Source organism: Neolamprologus multifasciatus, chromosome 7 (genome assembly GCF_963576455.1).
Source record: "Neolamprologus multifasciatus chromosome 7, fNeoMul1.2, whole genome shotgun sequence".
Lineage (NCBI taxonomy): Eukaryota > Metazoa > Chordata > Actinopteri > Cichliformes > Cichlidae > Neolamprologus > Neolamprologus multifasciatus.
Genome location: NC_140445.1, coordinates 23,534,489 through 23,558,605, shown reverse-complemented (window position 1 = coordinate 23,558,605; position 24,117 = coordinate 23,534,489). Strand labels below are relative to the sequence as shown.

The window sequence follows — 24,117 nt, the reverse complement described above, 5'->3', positions numbered from 1 at the left end:
GTGTGGGACTGGACTCAGTTTGATGTGTACAGTCCCGTCCAGCATGCAGGAAAATCAATAATCAAGTAAATGAGCTGCAAATCGTACTACTGACTTGACTGGATTTTAAGGCCACGTGCATTCACAGTCTCTAAGCATTCAGCACAGACGTGGTGTTGACAAATAAACACAAGGAGTAGAATAAATTAATGAATACTTGTGAAATATTTCTGCACAAAAGCATTAAAAATAAACAAAATTAGCACGAGCGTGACACACAGGTATAAGTGGTTTGCATGTTTAACCCTTGTGATGTCCACGGGTCATTTTTGTCCTCTAAAGAAATCTTTTGCTATCAAAAATGTGTTTTTTATTCATTAAATGGTCTGAAAATAACAGAAGTTATTCATTACTATACTATGCGTGATTGGAATAAGTTTTAAGTAATTTGATTTATTTATGGGGTTTTTATTGGATTTTATAACAGCTGCTGTCCTCAGGGGTCAAAAATGACCCCAAAGTACAAAGTGTTGCAAAGAGCCGTATTTTCACAACATACTGCTTTCAAACATCTTTGATCTTGGATCACTGATGTGTGGGGTCAAGCACTGGTCATAACAACCAAAACAACAACAACAACAGGCAGCACAATGAGGAGGCAGGTGCTCTATATTCAATGAAAGTTTATTTACACAGCACCGAATCACAACAACAGTCGCATCAAAGTGCTTCGTATTGTAAGGTCGACCCTACAATAATACATACACAGAAAGTAGCTCACAAGCCTCCATTGCACTAGAGATTTGCATACTTTGATGAGCATACATTTTTTTACCATGTTGTGCAAAGCAATGAGCAGCAGGACAAAGCACATATTGTCCTCTAGTATAATGAGGAGGGAGAATCAATGTTCAGGAAGATCCAGGGTTAGAAGATAATGAAAATATAGCCAATATTTAGAGCACATGTTAACCTTTCTCTGAAAAAGCACATCACCCACCTGCAGAAGTGGAAGAAGGCTATGAAGTGAAGGAAAGTGATGAAGAATCTGAACTATGTTCAAGTAGGTTCTCAGGCCTCCAGGGCTTGGTAGTCTGAGGAGCTTGGAAAGAAAGTGACTGGGCTTCTTGAAGTTTCTTGAATTTTCAGGATGTGAAACTGAAATAGAAGATGTGTCAGAGGACTGCACATCTTCTATTTTAATTATGATGAAGACAAAGAATCAAGCAGGAAAGAGGAGTCAGCTGAGACAGAGGAATATTTGCAGTAATGTGAGGAAACATTGATCTGGTCTTCTATCCTTCCCAGTGTCAGACGATGCATGACTCTCTCATGTGCCTCAGAGAAAGACGATCTACCACAGTCCAAGCACATGTGCCAGGTCCCATACTCCTTCAGTTACTTTTCTACTCGAGTACTGAAAGCATTACACACAGTGTATTCTGCTTGTATTCTGCCTTTGAACGTTTACATGCCAATGGATGCATCAGAGACCAAGTTGGGGTTCAGTAACTTGCCCAAGGACACCTTGGTAAGAACTCCAGACTAGAGCACACAGAGATTGAACCAACAACCATCCAATCAGCAGATGACCTGCTCTACAGCCAACTCAATGACGAACAAGGAGGGACAACGAGAGAGGAAGAAAAATGGACCGAATGCAGCTGTAGGCGTATGTGTGTGTGTTGATTCTTACTGCCGAGCATCCAGTAGAGTCGCTACGGCCAGTTTATGACATCCTGAGTCTGGTAGAGTAGTTTTAAAGGTGACACAAGATTAATCATAGAAGCACAAAAAGGATATCATTTCTTGATAAAGACACAATAGATGATCATCGTTCATGACACAAACGTGCTCCCATTTGAGGTGTATGGAGCAAGTGGGCGTGTCTCCTGCTGTGATGTCAGACCCTGGTACTGATCTGACTGTATGAGCACCAAGTCCCCTTCAGAGGACTCTGTCCAACAGAACATCCAAGTAAACCAGGGATGAGATAAAAACATGGGCAGCATGTGATGCAGGTCCAGCTGTACATGGAACATGCTAGTGTACGATGGCAAACCGTCTCCTGCAGTCAGGACACGCCAGTTGTCCCTAACATTGCAGAAGGTTTCCAAAAGAAAACAATCACCTGTAACAACTTGTTTACTGTATATGACCCTTGGCCTGCAAGTGCAGAAAGAAAGCTGTCCATGATGGGACCAGTGCAGAGGAATAAACCTGAGCTTCCTCCTGATGGGACCAGTACAGAGGAATGAACCTGAGCTTCCTCCTGCACTTGGGTAAAACATGGACACGCCTTTGTTCTTGCTTCAGGCTCTCATGTGTTCACTCAGACTCATGCCCTGGTGTCCTATCATGCCAAAATATAGAAAACTGTCAGGTAATGAGTTGGAATAAAGTTGAATAAAACCTTGAAACACAGAGATGGATGATATTTTATACTTCTTGCTTTATAAACAGTCAAAGCAAACGGGGTCATTTTTGAGCCCAGAGGACAACAGATGTGATTATTTGCTGCCAGTAAAAAACTTTAAGTAGTTTAAAAACAGCTTTCTAAATTAACTTTGACATAAACCCGTCTGTGATCATCTGTTAAAGCAACCGACTCTGGTTGTGAAACGATAATCACGATAACTGATGATTTAATTTATTTTTTACCCAAAAACAAAGAAAAAAAATCATTTTTATGAGGTTTTTATCAGACTTAAATTTGAAATGGAATAAAAAAAAATGTTTAAAAATGTTTGAATTAAGTTTTAATTAAAAGTGGGGGAAAAAATCGACTTCATATTAATTAAGTATCAATCAAACCAGATGGGGACATTTTTGACCCCTGAGGACCACAGGTGTGATTATGTGCTGCCATATAAAATTTATAAATGGTTCAAAAAAAACTTTCTCACTAAAGTTCAACATACAGCACTCTGTAGTTATTCAGATAGTCAAAATTATCTGAACATTTAAATATTTTATTTTCTCAATTTGTTTTTGCTCAAAAACACAGTGTACTTTATGTAAACAAGGTGTGGTGGCCCTAAAATGTAAAATGTTGGGTAAATTTTGTGTTAATGTGTTGGTCTTAAATAAAACTAAGGTGTAACACTGAATTGATTGACAATTTATACTTTATATTTTAAAAAACACTCAAATGAAGTGGGGACATTTTTGACCCCTGAGGACCACAGGTGTTATTATGTGCTGCCATTTAAAATTTATAAACGCTTGAAAAAAAACTTTCTCACTAAAGTTCAACATACAGCACTCTTTAGTTAGACAAATAGTCAAAATTATCTAAACAATTAAATATTTTATTTTCTTGTTTTATTTACACTCGAAAACACAGTGTACTTTATGTAAACAAGGTGTGGTGGCCCTAAAATGTAAAATGTTGGGTAAATTTTGTGTTAATGTGTTGGTCTTAAGTAAAACTAAGATGTAACACTGAATTGATTGACAATTTATACTTTATACTTTAAAAAACAGTCAAATGAAGTGGGGACATTTTTGACCCCTGAGGACCACAGGTGTGATTATGTGCTGCCATTTAAAAATTTTAAATGGTTCAAAAAAAAAATTCTCACTAAAGTTCAACATACAGCACTCTGTAGTTAGTCAGATAGTCAAAATTATCTAAACAATTAAATATTTAATTTTCTTGTTTTATTTTCGCTTAAAAAACAGGGTGTATTTTTTGTAAACAAGGTGTGGTGGCCCTAAAATGTAAAATGTTGGGTAAATTTTGTGTTAATGTGTTGGTCTTAAGTAAAACTAAGATGTAACACTGAATTGATTGACAATTTATACTTTATACTTTAAAAAACACTCAAATGAAGCGGGGACAGTTTTGACCCCTGATCACCCCAGTTGTATGGAAATCGGGGGGACATTATGAGGGTTAAACTCATTCAATATGGAAAACTTCAAATCTTTTGTCTTCTTGGACTGTTGTGCAATTTTAAGGTTTAATATGTGACATTTCCAGATTAAGATATCAAGTAATTACTAGACCAGAGTTTTTTTTAATTCAACATAGTCAGGTTTTCTTTGTGTTAGCTGGCTTGACAGACCCTAAAACCCCAGTTTAATGGGTATCACAATGATAGTTATCAACTTTCTTTGTTAAACCAGGCTTTCTGCTTCAAGCTCCCATTTTTTTCAGTGTATTTGGATCAACTAAGCACTGCCTAGTCCAATCACAGATGTCATCAGAGGAATAGGTGATAGAGATCTATGAAGAATATAAAAAATATGACAGTAAAATGCAAGATCGGTGCTGTAACTGAGGCATGATGGTAGGCCTAATACTGCAGAAAATTGTTGATTTGATCATTACAAGCTTACATAGTGGTGAAATAAATATATTAATATATTCATTTTTCCACTCATGGAACTCATGAGTGCTGTTTATTTCTAATGTGACAGCTGCACATTAAACTGCAAACTAAGGTTGGGCGATTGGACGAATATATTGACTATCGATTGTTTTTACAAGGGCGGTTTATTTATTTATTTGTCCATGAGTAAGTTTGCTAATGATGTCGGTTGAAGCTAACAGAAGCATTCAACAGAAATAAATAATAGCGCTGTTTTAATGGAACCCTCCTTCAGCTGCGAGCAGATGCACACCTCAGAGTGCGCCCAAATGCAGCAGCGATTCTTTTACTCAAACTCATAAGAAAAAGAAAGCACGGCAGTAGCCCACGTTCAGAAAAAAAGAAAAGCATTTTATTTAAATAGAAAAAACACATTGGTGGGGAGAGAATGATTAAGTTAAAAATCAAAATGTCTCTTCCAGCGAACAAAAAAACCCCTCAGACGTAAACTTAAGTCTTTTGTGCGATTCAACGCATCTCAAATAAATAAATACATGAATAATCTAAAAAGTAGCTATATTAATACTGAAATAAACAAGAAAAGAAGGTAAAATATTCCCTCCAAACAAAACTTATAAATTCTTTGACAGGAAAACAAGCATGTTTACTTTATCAGGTTTTAGCAGTGTGTGCACGTGGTTAACAATATTACCAGCAGTGTTGAAGACACGCTCTGAAGCAGTGCTTGTGGCTGGTATACACAGAAACGTACGTGGGAAACGTATTTCATACATTTTCCACCAAGCCAGTGGATCGTCTTCTCCGTCTTCGACTTCCTTGCTGAGGTCCGTTATCTGCGCCTTCTCCTCCAGTGCAATTTGGCAATTAGCTCGTCCATGTTTGGACTTCTTCTGTGTTCTAAACACGCAAATCAGTCCGTGTATGATTACATTTCTCTGCCCATCAAAAAGTCTGCACATGCGATATATCACAACTCACAGACGTAAGCAGGCCAGGCTTTAGGGATATATCACCTATCGTTGGTTATTGAACTGACGATTGTTGGTTGGAAAATTTGTACATATTGTCCAACCTTACTGCTTACAATTAATAGTTACGTAGCGTAATTAAAAGGAGACATGGGAATTGCTTTATTTTTTCCTAGATAAAATAAATTTTATTTGACTGAAAGGCCACCAGTCAAATAAAATTGGAGATAAATAGCCTAAAAATATAATTAATCAACTCCAGTAGTGTTCTAAAAAAGCCCGACACAGTTTGTACCACTCTTAATTTTACTGCTGGACGTTATTCCATGGTGCTAAATGTGTGACAGCCACTAGGAAAAATGTGTATTCCCCCAACTGGTTGGTGAATGGTTGTTAGCGGTTGCTGGCTGTCGCCACACGAAATTTGTTGCAGAGGGTGCTGCATAAACAGCCTTCATCGGACTGCTTTAACTGCTTTAGCATTGTGAGGGACCAAGCAGCCAAGGCATAGAAGACACTGGCAAAAAATATCTTCAAAAAGGGTTTTCTTTATTTTAACCCTCAAAAAAGTTAGAAAAATGACAAAATTCAAAAACATAATTAGCAGGCCCATAAAAGAGGTCAACTAAATATAACTCTACGAAAACGAATTTCCAGAAACTTAAACAAACAAAGTGAGACACAACTCACAAACTGACCTAATTACAAAGACACATGTGGGTAGCTTTTATAATGGTTTGGCCAAACCATTTACACACAGTAGGGGGAAACAAAAACACACACTAATATTAACTAAGCACAGAATAACATAACTAAACCTAAAACACCCCTGCTCCTGGTAAGCCCATGGTTGGTCTTGCTGAGCAGGCATTTTGTTCCCAGAGTCCTCAGCCACGCCTTTTGCCCAGACAGGAAACAGCCACCGCCCAAACCCAGGGAACTCAAAGAAAGATAAACATAATTAATATAACAAAACATTTTAGAAAAACCACACAATGCTACTATGTGCGCGCCTCGTAATATCAGTGTTAGGTTTAACCAAATGATTAATGAATTATATTAATGAAGAAAACTGCAAGACAAACTAATAAAGTGAACAAATGGACTAATTAGCCTGTGATATGGCTGATGCCATCACAGGCACACAAGTTAACATCACATGGTAAGCAGCCAAGTGTCTGCATATCTCAATTGTAAGGTAAAGATCCCTACAATTTAGAAGGACAACCCCACAGACTTGGCGACAGTGGGCAGGAAAAACTCCCTTTTATAGCTGGAAGAGATCGGAACTATACTTTGTTTTAATGTAAATGTTTTGACAACAAAGCTAGGCTAATCCAGAGTTGGATTTGCAATGAAGGAGTGGTTGAGTCTTGTAACGTTGCATATTCAGTTAATTAGCTTGGCATATATTAGCATTATGCTGTTTCTGGCTATTCTTTTAGCCTAAAAACATTTAAATACAGCCCATGAAAAGCTCAAAATACATAAGCAACCATGCATGTGCTTTTACAGAGGATATCCCAAAAGAGTCATCACTTTTGAAATATTTTTTGTCTTTCACTAAAAGCTACTTTCAGCTGCTTCTTTATTCATAAGGGATTTCCACAGTGGGTAGCTCCGTATGTTTGATTTGGCAGATTTTATTTATTTATTTATTTTTTACGCTGGATGCTCTTCCTGATGCAACCCCAAAAGGATTTGTGTCTTTTTTTGTCTTTCAATATATAATGTTATTCTTTCCAATCAAAGGTTTTGTTTTTTATCCCGTCCACTGCATAACATTCACTCTGTGATGGTTTGTTTTTTGTATTTACAAAGTGAAAAAGATAATAACAGGATTATTGCTGTTTTAGAATTTTGACTCTGGCATGTGCTGTATTAGTCTTTGACACTGGGTGTTATAATCCCCCTACACATCAGCTCCTCAAAAAAAAAAGACGATATTTGTGTGCGGGGTTCGAACAGGACCGGGTGTTAATTTAGTCATTTTCTCTCCTCAGATTAACGAGCTGGTGGACTGCAGAGACGTCAGCATCGGTGCCTGGTTTGAGGCCTGCATTGAAAATGTGACACGTGCTCCCAAAGGACAGATAACGCCCACAAAGGGCAAGGTGGGCCGGCCCCCAAAGAGGACTAATGGAAAACTGGAGGCCGAGCAGGGACAGGCCCACGGCCACGGTCAAAACACGGACAGTAACAGGACTAATGTTGTGTTAAACTCTGAGAGTAACGGAGCCTCCACCTCTCAGACAGACTCTACAGGAGCGTCGGAGAGCAAGGAGAGAGAAGAGGACGTAATTTACCACATTAAATATGAAGAGTAAGTAGTGGCCCATTCTACTGATGCAGCCTAGCAGTGATAACAAACGCGGCACATTGGTGCGGCGGCATTTTGTTCTGGTGAAAGAAAATCATTCTAGACGCTCAAATCCTGCCCAATTGGAATTTTTTAGCGCCAATGCAAAATGTTTGCCTTCCTCACAGCAGAAAGTACGGTTTCATATCCCAGGTATTAAAAACATTTTTGTTCATGCAGCCAGTGCGTTCACCACTAAACATAAATGTGCTGTGTGCTTGTTTAGGGTACTGCTGGCTGCAAGCATCACTAACCGCTGGGAATAGCAGCCTGTTTTCTCCTGGCAGTCCGGGGGATGGAGAAAGGGGGTTTGTGTAGTTGATACTACAATTTGGACTCTATCTCTCGCATACCCCTTTTCCAGCAAATTCATTCAAAAGCCGATGTTTCCATGGCAACTCATGAGTTCTCAGGAGCATTACCTCTTTGCTTGCCTTCTTCAGCTTTGTCTGTAATTGCTGTGAACATGCCACTGGTGAGACATAGCCTCCTCGCCGTGTCTATCGTAGTGTGCATGTGTTTCTGTCAAGGGATGCTGCGCCAGAGAAATGGTATCGGGGGTTTGTTGAGCAGTCATTGCGTTTTCTTTTATGTGGGCTTCATTCCCATTTGGCATCCCCCAGTTTCCCAAATCTCCAGTATTCAGCTTTGATTCAGTTTTGTATCATTTGCAGCGGGATAAGAATGCTCCTGCAGGGGGAATTAACAAATCTACATCGTTTTTTCCCCCTTTTCATTAAAACATATAAAATATCATTCTTATGAATCACATATGCTTCTATTTATTTAGTTTGCTTTAGTCTCAGGTTCCTTATTTGGATTATTCCATTGTTGAAAGTCAGGAGAGACAGAAAAGGGAGAGAAAGGGAGAAACCAGTTAGAACAGCTTTAAACGCAGGATGTTACCATAATATTTGATTTGCATCTTTACCAGCCAAGAATATGATCGCAGTTAATGTTCTTCTCACTATCCGCAATTATTAGCTTTCGTTTTCAGTACGAGCTTATCCAGTATATTCTTCTGCCTCCTACTAAGTGCATATTTACCTCTCTGTCCTGAGCACCATTCCAGGTTTTTTCCATCATTTTGTTTGCCAGAGAAAATTTGAGGGTGGTTAAGATTCCTCTGCCTTCCCACGCACACGCACTCCCCCTCAAACACCTGCCTGTACAGTCTGAGAAAGACAACCAGCCCTACGAAATGAACCGCCATGTTTTTGCATGCAATGTTTGGGGCAGTATTGCGACAGAACATAATGAGCCGCAAAAATGGAAACGGGGCTAAATGTTGGGATAATCTCCTCTTGGCTGCTCTGAGGAACTGAGCGTGTGCATTAGACTGTTACATTTTTGCTGAACCCGACATAAGTGTAAGATTCTCGTAATCATTAAGGACATCACAGGCAAATCTAAATTACAGTTGGAGGGTTTCTGCATTGACTACCCCTAAAATATGGGCTGATATTTATCTAAACTACAATTAGGCTATTCATAGGTAATTCATAGTAAGTGAACTTCTCCAAAACATGCCTGGAGAATTTAACCAATAAAAATCACTTATATAGTTTATTCAATCCTCTTCTTAAGAAGTGTGGACCACTTGAATTGAGCTTTGAATATAAATTAAACTTTTAATTCATCTTTTCTTTGACCTTAGAAGAAGCTGTATTGTTACGTGTTACGTTAAAGACCCAGATGTTATTCAGACTATTGTAAGATAAATTAAATACCAATAGAGAAAAATTCAGGGGTCTTCCGAGGAGTAAGAGAATTCCCTACAAGTTGATAAAATCTTTGTTAGATGTCTAAAAGACTATAAGAAAAAATAAACATGAAAACTGAAGATTTATTTCTAAGAAAAGCTAAGCTAAAACTTAGCTTGATAAATTTGAAAACGGCGTTTTCGTCTAAAAACGCTCCGCGTCCACACTATTGTTTTCAAACTCTACCTTCCTGTACTGCGCATGCATGAAATGTAAGACGATTCGACATGTGTCATTTCCATCTGCCGTTTATTTACTTTCCGACTCTTTGAAACGTCGCAGCAAAACATAGAGGAAAAGTGCCAAGTTTTATCTGGAGCTATCTGGAGCATGTACAAACTGATATTAATCTTTAATAGGGCTGTCAAAATTGAGAGCAAACAAAACAACTGCTGGACAACGCCGTCCGCCATCTTAGTTGAATTTGCCACATGACTGCATAATATGACTAAAATGCGTTTTCAAAAGCTAGCGTTTTCACAGTCCACACTGTGACGCGAAAACGGCATTTTCCATTTTATCCACTTTGGAGAACGTTTTCAAAAAGCTCAGTTTTCCTTGACCAAAAGTGCCGTCTCAGTGTGGACGGAAGGCCTAAACGGAGAAAAAAAGATGTGTCTTCAAACCAAAATGTATTAGTGTGGACATGGCCTTAGATACTCGACAAAAGCCCAAAATAAAACCCTGCATACCAACATCCAGACCTCATGTGTAAAGCATGGTGGAGGTGGCATCATGATTTCAAGTTGCTTTGCTACATTATGGTCAGGTCATCCTAGGGGTGGGCGATACACCCCTTGATATACGTGATATACGATAGAAACTATATAAATTTGGCCAACGATAGAGATTTTGACTATATCGCTCTATCGCGATAGCGCATGTTGATGATGTCATCAAGCTGCGCCTGTTTTGGTCGATAGCATCGCAGCGGCTACAACCATTATCATCTGCAAATTATGCCGGGCGACAGTCATGGCAAAGAGATGAAGCACTTTTGAAATATGGGGAAAGCCAAAAACTGCGGTTCCTCCACTTCCGTAACATTTATTCATTAATGTTGAATTCTCTTGCAGCTGTTCTATTCCCATGTTGTTGCAGTATATTAATAACTAACCTTGTATTGTGGATGAATAATCTTAGTTGTTCTCCTGACTGAAGTTTGCCCCGTGTATAGCATCCTGCTATGCGATTGCATTTGTCCCTGACCACCAGAATCCCTCACGTTAACTTTTATCGAGTGGAAAAAAAGTTGGCGTTCATCCTCCAGCTTCACTATGCTAATGTTATGCTAACATAGCTGTGTCGCTAGCAATCACGTAGCACAACATTATATACCAGGTACTCCAACTTCAGTAACCCTGCAAACGCAACTGCTGTTTAGTTTCCTGTCTTCATTTATGTTGGAAGTGGTAGCAGAGCTGTACGTTTTAATTAGTTTCAAAAATCTCTCAGTCAGAACATGGTACGAAATGTTTAGGTGTAAACTAGCGAGCTAACTTCCTGTTAACTTCTCACTCCGTTAGATTTAATAAATTCTGTTTTCATGGATGTCTGGATGTTAAACTTAATTGTTACACCTGCTAAAGCAGCAACGCTGATCATTTTATTAAAGATGAAAGAATTTAGACCGTTTTTAACTCTTAGTGTTGGTTTGACTTTGGGACCTGAAGCTGACGGAGTTTTGGACCCAGATTACTCCGCGAAGCTCCTCACTACGGCAGCCGTAATGCTCTGACAATCCATCAAAACATTTTTTAACAGATTTCTGCACACCAAAATCGGTTCGAGGTCAGTAAGCACAACCAGAATTCATACATAAGGCACACTCAATTTTTGAGAAAATTAAAGGATTTTAAGTGTGCCTTATAGTGTGGAAAATACGTTATACAGAAGAAAATAATATATCGTGATGTATATCGTTACCGCACGTGCTTCAAATTATATCGCGATATGGATTTTAGGCCATATCGCCCAGCCCTAGGTCATCCTAAATAACCCTGTAGAAAAGAACAAATTAAAAATTAGGGCTGTGCGATATGACCCGCTATGAGACATTTATCATCCTGACAACAATATATATCACAAAAAATTTCTGTAAATTCTGTGAATCTCGGGCATTTTTCAGGGCAGACATTTTTTTGTGAGTATTTATTACACGGCGTGCTGCGGGGAAAAGTCTGTTCTAACGTTTGAGTCTAAGGTTTATTTTGAGCACCTGACGGCTCTTCTTTTGCTTCTCGTCCCTAAACTCTCTCCATAGTCTTTCATGTGATTTTTGCATAGGTGGTAGAAGAGGTTTGCCATGTTTGAGTCTGTGGTGGGGTTATTTTAAATATAAAAGAAAGAGAGAACTTTAAGAAATTAATAAACAGTTTATTTTGCAAAACCACGAAAACAAACAATAGCGTAATATGAAACGATAGACGTTTTCATATCGTCGTCCGATATATATTGTTATATCGAACAGCCCTATTCAAAATTGTGTCAGGAAACATTATAGGGGAATTTTGGGGCAGCAGTCCATGATCTGAACCTTGGGTCATAGAACAAGACAATGACACAAAATCCACAAATTGAAAACAGATGGATTAGAGATGATAATTTTGGTTTTAGGAAGACCTGGACATAACTTGAAGTGGGGTGGTATGACATTTAAAGTGCTTTTCAGTCAGTATATCGACATGTTATTAATGATTAATTATTATTTTTTGGTCTTTTAAGTGCCACAAGAAGCTACAGAAAATAGCTTAAGGAAATTTTGTTTAAAGAATAGCAATATATAATGATATTACAAGGAAATGTGGAATGCAGGCAACAGCATTCAATGCAAACAAAATCAAAGGCATTTTCCAGCCTTCTATTCCAATCAGCTACTCTAATTGGTGACACATACCTCATTCAAAGTGTGAATCAGTTGCCATAATGTGCCAGGAGAAATATTGTAGTGGAATAGTAGTGACACAGTGTAAGTAAAACATGAGCACAAAAGTAGCACAAATGTTGTTTTCTGCCCTGAAAGGCAATGGCTGTACTAAAACTATGATGTTTTATGTTTTTATTACAAAGTGATGATGTCAGCCTGTTAGGACGTCATTGTGACGTCATAGGGTGTCGTATTGAAAAAAATCCCAACATGCTTTTTCATATGATGATTACTTGATGTGGTTTCTTGACATTTTTTTCAACATCAACTTAATCAAAATTAAAGTTAGTGCTATCTACTAGGGCTGCCACAAACGATTATTTTGATAGTCGACTAGTCACCGATTATTTTTGCGATTAGTCGACTAATCAGATCATGCATCCATTGGACGTAAAACGTACAGCTTATTGCACCAGCAGCATCTGCTCTTATATAACTATCATTAGCTTACAGCTTTAAGTGTTTAAGGTATGTGCTAACTAAAAATAAAGACAAGATGATAGTTTATTAAATTTTAATGAAATTTGCAGATTGTTTCGGTGAAGTTTAATAAACTCCTTGCTATCTAAAATATAACGGGACACCGGAGTATATTCTCGAGCATCTCACACTTCTAATAATCAGTTGTCTGCTTGACGTTTATTCAGCTGTGTATAAACTATAACTTTAATCTCAGCCAAACCGATTTACTCAGGAACAAATAAAATACTAAAAAAAGCCAAACAATAACATTTTTAAGTTATCTAAGTGACTTATATATGTTTAACCTGAGTAGTGAAAGACAGCGGTGGGTTTGAAAATGATTTGCCCGGAGTCCGGGGTTCTCACCGGCTCTAGTAAGCTTTGCCCGGCTAGCTATCAAGCTAGTGGGTAACAGACATCGGAGCGCTTTTGAAAATATGTGGTGTCTTGATAAACTGAGCAGATATTTGAGGTTTACACAGTTACATTCTCGCCTGAAAATATGTTAAACATTTATTTTGTGACCCAGAAATAATAATAAGAGTAATATTAAAACTAACTAGCTGCCGCCATTGTTGGAAACTGAGCTGGGCTGCGCTATGAATTCTGGGACACAGCTTCTTCTTCTTCAGGGTTTAACGGCAGCTGGCATCCTTGTACATGCAATGCTGCCATCTTCTGTTTCAGTCCGTTATTACACTTTTAAATCCTACTACTTATTCCTGCGTCTTTTGTGATCTTACAAAGCTTCAAACGACGCGTCGACTATTAAATCAGTCATCGACGATTTTGATAGTCGACGTAATCGTGACTAGTTGACTAATTGTGGCAGCCCTACTATCTACCATCAGGCAAAATTTGAAAACAATATTTTGAAAACTGGCTGCTAGTCTGGTAACAAACAAACAGAACTAGTTACATACTCCCTCCCTTTGAATGAGAGCTATTTAATACTTTAGTTGAATAAAAAAGTAATTAAAATAACTTGTAACTCTTCAGGAGCCTGGACACATAATAAAATAGGACTTGAAAAATATTTCCTGCCTGAGATGTTATGAGATGCTAGCTAACACTTGCATTTTTTGCAAAGTATTGTGCTTTTCTGGAGGTCTGGCGTTTAGTAGGCAAGCCACTTCCTGCTATTGAATTATCTCCCTCTTTAGGTGTTAAATTGTCATCTGAGACTGACATGCTGCTTTCGCTTTCAGACATGCTTGGGCTTCTGTCATTATTATGCGAGCTGGGGAACGTATACCTACGGTGTCACTGTGTCATTGATATTGTGAGAGAATACTTTTTATGATATGGCATAGGAGCTCAAAGAAGTTTTTTAATTTTAGTATCCTGTTATTTAGCATCCTGGCTTTCTTTTTTTGTATTCTTTACTGGGGCACTCATTGCAGGTAAAGCATCTGCAATGAGAAGTCAAAACTTCTGTTGTAAAAAGTTTCTGCTACTATCAGGAGTTCTGCACCTCATGTGAGGAACTGAGATGTGTTTTTAATCCCACTCGATATTTATGTTTTTAAGCTAAAAGGTGTGTTTTTTTTGGTCAGTTTAACTCAAAATGAAGCTTTAGTCTCGTCTTCTAATTAACATAGATCCATGTATGCTGAAGAGGAGGGCTTATTAATATCTAAAGTGCTGGCGGTTAGCCTGCCATTATCTGAGCATGAGAGTATCGCTAAGGAAGTTTTATCTCCTTTCATTCCTAGTTTAGTAAGTGCCAAGGAAATAAGGATGAAACAAAGTTTAGTTTCAGTTCTCTTTCTCACTCTTCACCCACTCTCTGTTTCCTTTTCTGCAACAGAGCTGTTATTGTTTAACTTTTGAGTTGCAGCACCATATTACTACATGGCTTTTATTGGCTTTTTACAGTTGTAGTGAGAATATCCACCAGCATTATGTAGCTTACTAAATTTAAGATCATGTTTAGTATGACCATGCCATAAATCAGCTCTGACAGGCTGATTTATGGCCTCTTTTCCTACTTTATATTACACACATATAAATTAGAATCTAATTCAGTTTAGCTATGTCAGTTGTAGTGCCTGTGTGCATGCTGTGGCTGTCCCATGGCTTAGTGGGACACCAGAGTAGGTCAAAACCATTACCATTACCATGTCTGTACCTTAGCATGCTACTCATTTGGTCAAATTATCCAATCACTGTAGTCACTATTTCAGTGTTTTTCTTTTAGAAGTTAAACAGTGTTGCTTTAACATTTTATAGTTGTCCAGACATTTGTGAGCCATGCAGGTAAAATGGGAGCATTAGAGTGGCTGCAAGACAGTACTCGGTTGGATTGTACTTGAAAGCAGCATCTAAAGAGAATAGCCTCCACCCATTAACCATGCACTGTTGTATGGAGTACTGATGTCTTTGCTGAATAGCTGCCAAAAAGTCTGGCAGCTGTTGTCGGTGCTAAAACGGTCCAACAAAACAATGCAGACGATTTTCTGTTCTTTGGGTCATTGTTCTGTATCCCCAAACACAAATGATTGCTGTACGTTTTAAGAGGTATTAGAAGATGTTTTGTTTGCAGTTGTAGAGGTGCAGTTTTAAAGAGTTTGTAATTGTACAGTGTGCACCAGTAATGGCAGCAGAACCTATGATTTCTGCAGTTGTGAGGGTCAGTGTGACCCCCGTGCAGACGTCTGAGCAGCCTGAACAGAAACACACAAAAAATGAATTCATATATCTAAAAAAAATCTGCTGTCCATATACAAATCTGGAGCTGTCTGCATTCATGCACCATCTTCACTCTGTGTGAATAAACTTAATAACCAATCCTGTCTGACCCCAGAAATAGAAAAAAAAACCCAAACAAAAATAATAGCAAAGTCTTTCTGAAGCTTTTAACACAATGCAATGCAGAGACAGTGGCCTTGTTTTAATTCATCTGAGGCAGCGTGCAGTCATGTTTCCCATTAAATTAATTGTAGTGCACCCATGATGTAATTCTGCTACCGTTTCCAAGCGTATGAAAATAACTGAATCGTATTAGACTGTTGACGTCACTGTTAATCAGATTGTCTGTCCTCAAAAGTTGTTGTTGTTGTTTATATTTACATGCAGAGGACTGAGTTACAACTTATGGTACTTCTGCCTCTGCTTCCTGTTTAAACCCCATTGAGTGCCAAAGCCGATATTCCTCTCTCACATGTGTGTTTGTAACACATGTGCATGTTGATGTTTGTCTGGGGGTGGGTGTTATTGCTTGCATTCACCCCACTCTTTCTAAAACTACAGTAATCCCCTGGGCCTAAAAGAGGAAATCCCATAAATGAGCCTCAGCCTCCACTTCCTGGGAGCACACTAGCTGTGCCACAGCTTACATTTTGGTCTCTGTGGGCTCTCTCCAGTCAGTTTAAAATGGCTTCGAATAGGCCCCAAAGGCTTAATCAATAGACAGTAAAGCAAGAAGTAAGTAAAGCAGCCTAAAATCTTCCACAATAAATTTGTAATATGTTGGGTGTTCTAGGCATTTTTAGCTGAGGACAACGGGGCATTGTTGGTTTCTGAGTTATGGTCAGTTTTAGGCTCAGCTTTCCAGAGAAACACACGCATGCACTGCTCGTTCATGCACACAATTCTCTACTTCCTCCAACATGAGCCCCCCCGTTTGTGGAGGGACCGAGTTTGCGGGCCATTATGCAGTTAAACACATTGTTCATCTGTACGCATAATCCCAGCTATTGGCAAGCAAGCAAACAAGCTGTCAGTTTATCCTGAGTTAGGTCTGATCCTTACAGCTTGATGATGATTGGCAGGCAGAGAACCTGCACAATTAACCTCCCTATAGTCACCGGGAGTTTGCTAGACAAGAAGCCATTTCTCACTTGTTTAAATCGCCATTTGGCAACAGAGGTAGATTTAAATTATACAGGATGTGCTAATGTTTTTCCTCTTGGCCAAAAATGGTTTTCACCACAAGCACATCTGGAAAGAAATATATATATATAATAAATATAAAACTGTTGTATTCGACTTAAGCGTTTTTTGTGTTCAGTCGTCCATTTTGAGGATTTCAAATGAACATTTAAACACAATCCTAAAGAAAATATTTGATTTGGTTAATTTTAAATACTTTGTAAAGACTACTTTGCAGACAACGACCGTCTAAAATTCAAAGACGTGCATATTAAGTTAAATAATTAATCCAGGTATACAGTGAATAAAGTACTGATTAGCTTTCAAACTATAAGGCGCACTTAAAATCTTTTTTATTTTCTCAAAATCGACAGTGCGCCTTATGTATTAATTCTGGTTGTGCTTACTGATTTCGAACCGATTTCATGTGGTACACGGCGCTCAAAAATTGGTCAAAATGTTGTAGCGCGACTTTGGTAAGCTACGAACCCGCGCCGCTTGATGGATTCTTGGAGCATTACGGCTACCGTAGCCGTAATGCCGTTCAGGAGCCTCGCGGAGTAACACGTACTGTGATTCAACATAAAGGTGTGTGGACCCCAAAATGGCACGTGTTAAGAGATATGCTTACGAAGCGAGTTTAAAACTCAAGGCTATCAGTCGCGCAATTCAACTTGGGAATAGAGCAGCTTCAAGAGAATTCCAAATTAATGAGTCAATGGTACGGAAATGGAGGAAGCAAGAAGATGAACTGCGCCAAGTAAAGGAGACCAGACAGAGTTTCAGAGGGAACAAAGCGAGATGGCCACAATTAGAGGATACAATTGAACAGTGGGTTATTGAACAGAGAGCAGCAGGTATACCCGTCTCTACAGCCTCTATTCGACAAAAGGCAACAGCAGTAGCACGAGACATGAAGCTCGACGGCTTTCAAGGAGGTCCTTCTTGGTGCTTCCGTTTTTTGAAAAGGCGTAATTTCTCCATCTCCACAAATACTACTATCTCGCAGCAACTGCCAGAGGATCAGGATGAAAAGCGGGTCATTTCTCGCGTCTGCTGCAAGAATAAGATCACTGAAAACAAGATCCAGAAGGATTTGGATTCGCGGAAGAGGAATGAACGGGAAAAGTGAGTGCATTGTTTTGTATTTTATGTGTTACAACTTTTGAGAGTTATTGTGAATGGGATGAATAAAGTTTGACTTATCTATTTTGCTTAATGCCCCTTCTAATCCGGTGCGCTTTATGTATAAAAATATACCCGTTCATTGAAAAATACAGAACGTATTAACTGGCCACTTCATTAGTACACATGTTCAGGGCAAATCTGGCAGCAAATTAGTGAATGTAGGTATGATCAAGGCAAATTGCTTGAGGTCAAAATAAACATACACTGGGACTATGTGCACGTTAGCATATGCTACTTCCGGTGCGGAAACTCCTGTGGGGAGCTTTGTTTCCGGTGTCCTATTCGCGCCTTGTTTACGGTCCAAAACAAGTTAAGCAAATGAATGAATCAAGCTGTGATTTACATTTCTATAGATGTCTTGGGCATTTACCCAATATATCTGTAAATGATGTTCATCGACTTGTCGATATTTTTTCCCCCGCGCCTCAGAGCAAAAGAGAAAAGGCATTCAAATGTTATATTTCTCAGTATCTGTAAACAGCGGTCCCTCGTTTATCGCGGGTGTTATGTTCTAAAAATAACCAGCGATAGGTGAAATCAAGTAGCCAATTTTATTTTTTTGACGGTCCAAAACGTTTCGTGAACATCATGGACATACAGTACTGCACTTCAGAGTCACACTGCTAGCGATCGATGCAGCGATTCTGTACTGTACAGGAGAGACGTCAGGGAGGAGATCGTCTGCAGCGATCAGGACGCAGGACACAATGTGACGTAAAAATAAGCATGCAAACTTGCACTAAAAAATCCGCAAAAAGCGAGGTGAAAGGTGAACCGCGTTATAGCGAGGGGCCACTGTAATTTTGAAGGTAAGTCACAACATACCCTTCGTAAATACTAATGTATAGAAACCGTTACCAGCAATCATTCATTTTTTGTGTGGCTTTTTCTCACGGTTTGTTAACATGCTGTGCGGGTGTGTACTTGACTAGCTGATATCGACATAACGGGAAACATCGGGTTTGACTATTCTTCACCTGTAGTTTGAATGCTGAACATTTGCCTGTTTAAATCATAAGACCAGTCACTATACAGAGATGTGCTTCTGAATGTGGACGATGTGTCTTCTGATTCTGTAATGCAGTTCTGCTTGTGTTGAGTGATGTAAACAACTGATCGATCTAAACTCTTTAAACATCAAAATTGATCATTAGATTTTTTTATGACACAGCAGTGGTGAGTGTTCCCACCTTCTGCTCTTTGTAACTTAACGCAATCTTTCCGTTTTCGAGGTTTGGACATGATTTTGGAGTATATCTTCGCAGTAGCGATTGACCGCAAAGTAAAGCTACCGGAAATGTACAACCCCACATCCAGTCTCAAACCAAGAAGTTAGCATTTTCTCGTGCACAGGGTCTATTAGCTCAAGAGTAGTGTTTAGAGAGCTTCATGGAATGGTTTCAGTGGCTGAGCAGCTGCATTACCTTACATCCCCAAATGAGATGCAGTGGTTTAAAGTGTGCCGCCACTGGACTGCTGATTTGTCAATCTCTAGAGTGATGTATCACACTTCTCCAGCTGGCTAGCTGATGGACAAAAATGGTTTGGTAGTTGCCAGGTGATAGGTACTTGTCTGACTGCATTTCAGACAAGTGTAGTTTGGTGGAGGGGGAATATGGTGTAGGTTTCTTCTTCAAGAGTTGGCGTTTGAAGAAGGAACTCTCAATGTTTCAGCATACCGAGCAATTTTGGACAATTTCATTCTCCCAACTTTGTGGCAAGAGTTTGGAAATGGTGTCTTCCTGTTCCAACATGACTGCATACCAGTTTATAAACCAAGGTCCAAAATACATGGATAAGCAAGTTTTGTGTGGAAGAACTTGACTGGCCTGCACAGGGTCCTGAACTCAACACGATAGAAGACCTTTGGGATGAATTAGAGCGGAGATTACGAGCCATGCCTTCTCGCCCAACATCATTGTCTGACCTCACAATTGCGCTTCTGGAAGAATGGTCAAAAATCCCCATAAACGCACTTCTACACCTTTGTACCAACTTGGATTGGTTGTGGTTGAGGCACCACAGCCTACAGGAGTATCAATGCTGACCATCCCTTTATGACCACAGTATATCCGTCATCCTCCACCAATATAGCGCGCCATGTCATAAAGTTCACATCATTTTAAACTGGTTTATTGATCATGACAATGAGTTTACAGTTGAAGTTGGCTGCATAAGATATTGCAGGGAAGTCAACCATCACGGTCCTGACGGACATGGGCATTCAAGGCAAGCTCAGTGGCAAGTTCTTAAAGCTCTGACTAGCACTGCAGAACAGGCTAGTCGTTGACTTTGGATCAACAGGAAAGACACTATTTCAACTCTAAAGTAAAAGCGGTAACTGCAGCAATAAGGTAAATTAAGGGAGGTAATGCAGAGGGACACACACCCGAGATGCCAGATGTTGCTGGTAACCACTTAGCTCCACATTCATACCATGAATGTGGCTAACAAATCTGCAGCATCTGTGTGATGCTATCATGTCAATACGGACAAAAATCTCTGAGGAATGTTTCCAGCCGCTTTATCTAATGAAGTGGCTGATGAGAGTATGTCAAAGGGTAAAATCCGCAAAGTGCTTTGAGTGGTCAGTAACATTAGAAAAGTTCTATATAAATGCCAGTCTATTCCATCTCATGAATCTGTGTGTGCTTGTGTCTATTCCAAAAATGTGGTCCTGGAAACTTCTCGTACCTGGAACTAACACAAAGTAGGGGTGTGGGAAAAAATCGATACTGTGTAGTATCGTGATATTTTGTTTGCTAATAATGTATCGATACAGGGACAGCAGAAATTGATATTTTGTTACAAAAAAAGTTTTTGTGGACTGGAACATGCTCTGACTTCAGAGCATGTTGATCCTTTTTCTGAGCAAGAATCCTGACATTCCTTCACTGTCCAAATGTGTTTAACTTTTTTTTGGCAGCAATAAACATGACAGTTTACTTATTTTAATTTAAGACATGTTTTATTTTAATTAAGTTTAAAACTTTTTTATTTCATGTAAAATTATATTTTGTTTTAATTTACTTTCAAATTCTTCAGTTGCTGAAGGGGCTGCATAGTTTTCACAAATTGCATAGTTCAGAATAGCTATAATTGTACCAGATGGTTGCATTCAGTTAAGTTGGACTAGACTGTAATACAAAACGTTCAGTTTGTCACCAATATAACTGACTGAAATGAGACAAAGACTGAGTGTGAGACTTTGTTATTAGATAAAATGAATATTGATGAAGTTTACCTTTATGTACAGAATCTGAATATCGCAAAATATTTTTAAAAAATTGTAATAATATCGTATCGTGGGATGTATGGTGATTCCCACCTCTAACACAAAGACGGGTTTAAGAATTTTGGTAGATGTTTATCACCTTGTGAGGTAGCTGGATTCTCCTCAGAATCGTGATAATGAGCAAACCTTTTCTGCCAAATTTCCAGCTTTGCGCTTGTAGCCCAACCACAGTTGGCTTGAAAAGGTCAGTGTCCTGCGAGGATCTATTGGACGTGTTTTAGATGCGACAAAGTGTTTATATTGCTTGGTAAAATAAATGTAGTTTAATAAAGTATTCTGATTGATTCTGATGTTTTATTTAGCCTAATCCTGCCATAACTATGAATTTTGCTTTTGTCTGCTGTTGCTGACTGTAGCAAAAGGTGGAGTGCTTCCCAGAAACTGTGCTGTGTTGATAGATGACTAAAGCTCAGTCCAACCACACTAGTTTTCTTGTTTTGTTAAGTGTATGACTTGGTTAAATGAGCCCAGAGAATATAATAAAGCTGCTGTAGAGAGTAATGGACATTTTCTTTTCTGCAAACAACACGTCAAGTGGAGGTCCTCTGAAAAGTATAATGTATAATTTGTCAGTCACACATGAGCTCTTGGAAATAAAACAGTCCAGTTGTTAAGTGGTAAGAGGTTATTCCAATTGCAGTTCCAAGGTTGCTGAATTCAATTGATTTTCTGTGCAGATGTGCCACGAGATCATGGTGGTAAGAATCTATTATGATCCTTCTCTCAAATCACCAGTCAGAAAGATGTTGTGGGCAAATGTCTCCTATAGAAATGTTTCTCTGAAAAGCTACAATATATGAATAGATTTGATTTTAAATTAGTAGACCTGTGGTGTCACAAGGACATCATAAATTACAAAAACTGCACAATTTGTGACTACTGTATTTTCTCCCTGGACACAAAGACGGTTAAATTCACATGTAAAGAGAAAATTAAGATTTTCTGCAACAAAAAAGAATGTGAATTGTGCAGTATTATCAGTATTTGATTTTCAGTATTCGGAGGTTCATGCAGACTTCTTTAGATCTGCGCGTTCTTTCATAGGAATAGTTATATTTGTTATCAGTGGAGCAGTCTGTGACTTAACCCATTGTGCTTTGAAATACTTGGAGTGCTTGTCCATCAGCTTGTACCAAAAACATGGCTGCATATTCCATCTTTTCTTTCCTCTGGGGATTCTACATTTTTCTCAGAGGTACATCACAACTGTGATGATTTTAAGTTTAAGATTTCAAGTGAACACCTTTTCTGTTTGTATAGAGAAGGTTCCCATTTTAATTTAACCTATGGGTTTATATTGTAGTTGTATGTTAACTGCTCACTTCACAAGCACTATATTCAGTATTTGTAGTAGCTTACATACAGCATTGAGACAAATTGGGTTATATAACTGTTATTAAGAGCATGGAATCTTTGTCTGTCTCTCCTCAGCTACCCAGAGAATGGTGTGGTGGAAATGCGACCGGTGGATGTGCGACCACGTGCCAGGACACTGCTGCGGTGGGACCAGCTTGAGGTGGGCATGCATGTGATGGTCAACTACAACATGGAGACACCAGATGAAAGGGGCTTCTGGTTCGACGCAGAGATTGTGACCCTCAAGCAAACCTCCCGCACTAATAAAGAGCTCAGAGTCAATATCTTCCTGGGGTGAGCATCTTCCTTCAAGGTTTCAGGGTGATGCTTTCAGGTGTGAAGGCCTTAGTGCTAGGTTTATTTTCTTTATCAGAATATCAGTTTGGCAAATCTTGTGTTTTTTCTCTCTCTCTTTTTTTTCTTCTTTCTTTCCATGTCACATGCTCTCCATTTAGGGGACCTGGAGATGTGATCGGGGATTGTAAAATTCAGTTTCTGGATGAAATCTACCAAGTGGAGAAACCAGGAGCTCTTGCATTATCGGCTGCAGACGGACAGTTTAAACGTATGAACAAGATCATGAGCACTGAAAATAATACCAAACTTGCCGTTAATAGTTTGCACTAGTATTCAGAAGGCATACATTTGTTCCCAAAGTTAACAAATTAAAAAAAGCTGAGGAATTAGTTAGAAAAAAGAAGAAATAAAAACATTTTATATAGTGGGTCCTTATTCTTAGTCAACATGTTTTTTTCCCCTCACAATATGAAAAATGTTTGTAGAGCCACTGTATCACTAACGGTTATTAGTGTCAGTCAGAGGAAAAAAAAGGAAGACTGATGTTAAATTATTGTTATTTTGCTAAAAAGCCTGAAAACCAACCAAGTTGTCAGCCACTGTTTTTTTGAGTTTAGATGTGCTGTTGCTAGTTTCCTCAGGTCTAGAGATTGCCTAGCAACCACCAGTCACCATGGAAGAGTATTCCCCCAACTGGTTGCAAGTGGTTGTTAGGTGAAATCGGTCACAAAGAAGATTACAGTATGTCAATGAAAACATCTTTGCCATCGCTTTGGTTGCCAGCAGTTTGCCACGGTTGCCTGTAATTTGTCTGGAACACGCCAACTTGTCTGCAGACATTTGCCAACTACTCTGTAAGCAATAGTGAAACTTTGAAGAGTGCAACACAGCTCAAAGTAAAAGTTGTGCCTTTTAGAATTTGGTTTCAGTGGTAATGAACCATTTTTTACCTTGAAAGGGAACATTCTGTGTTTCTGGTTTGTTGCACATTTTTTTTCAGGTTTCACGCACAGCGGTCAGTTAGCAAGTGTTTGCAGACAGCCTCTGTGCAGAACCCTCTTTGTGACCGATTTCACCCACCGACAGTTAGCAAACTCTTACCAGCCAGCCAAGGAATACATACATATTTTTCGACCAGAGGTTGCCAGGTGATTGCTGACTGTGTGATTGATGCCCAACTCGTCTTATAACAGTGCAGCCCATCCTTCTTGTTTTCAGTCTGCTTCAGTAGCACAGTTGGCATAAAAAACGTCCCAGAAAACAAATCCTCGTTTGGGAAATTAGCAGATATCAAGCTGAAACACTAATAGCTGT

At 39.0% G+C, this 24,117-nt stretch overlaps 1 protein-coding gene across 4 annotated transcripts in view; it reads left to right on the top strand.

Annotated features, from left to right (window-relative positions):
- Window positions 1–24,117, top strand: part of uhrf2 (ubiquitin like with PHD and ring finger domains 2) — a 50,209-nt gene that overhangs the window by 8,660 nt on the left and 17,432 nt on the right. For 3 of the 4 annotated variants that reach the window (XM_085166508.1, XM_085166504.1, XM_085166506.1), the window contains exons 3-5: window positions 7,288–7,607; window positions 22,582–22,800; window positions 22,962–23,071. In XM_085166508.1, coding sequence (XP_085022634.1) covers window positions 7,288–7,607; window positions 22,582–22,800; window positions 22,962–23,071 — 649 coding nt within the window. The other variant, XM_085166507.1, reaches the window with a different exon arrangement.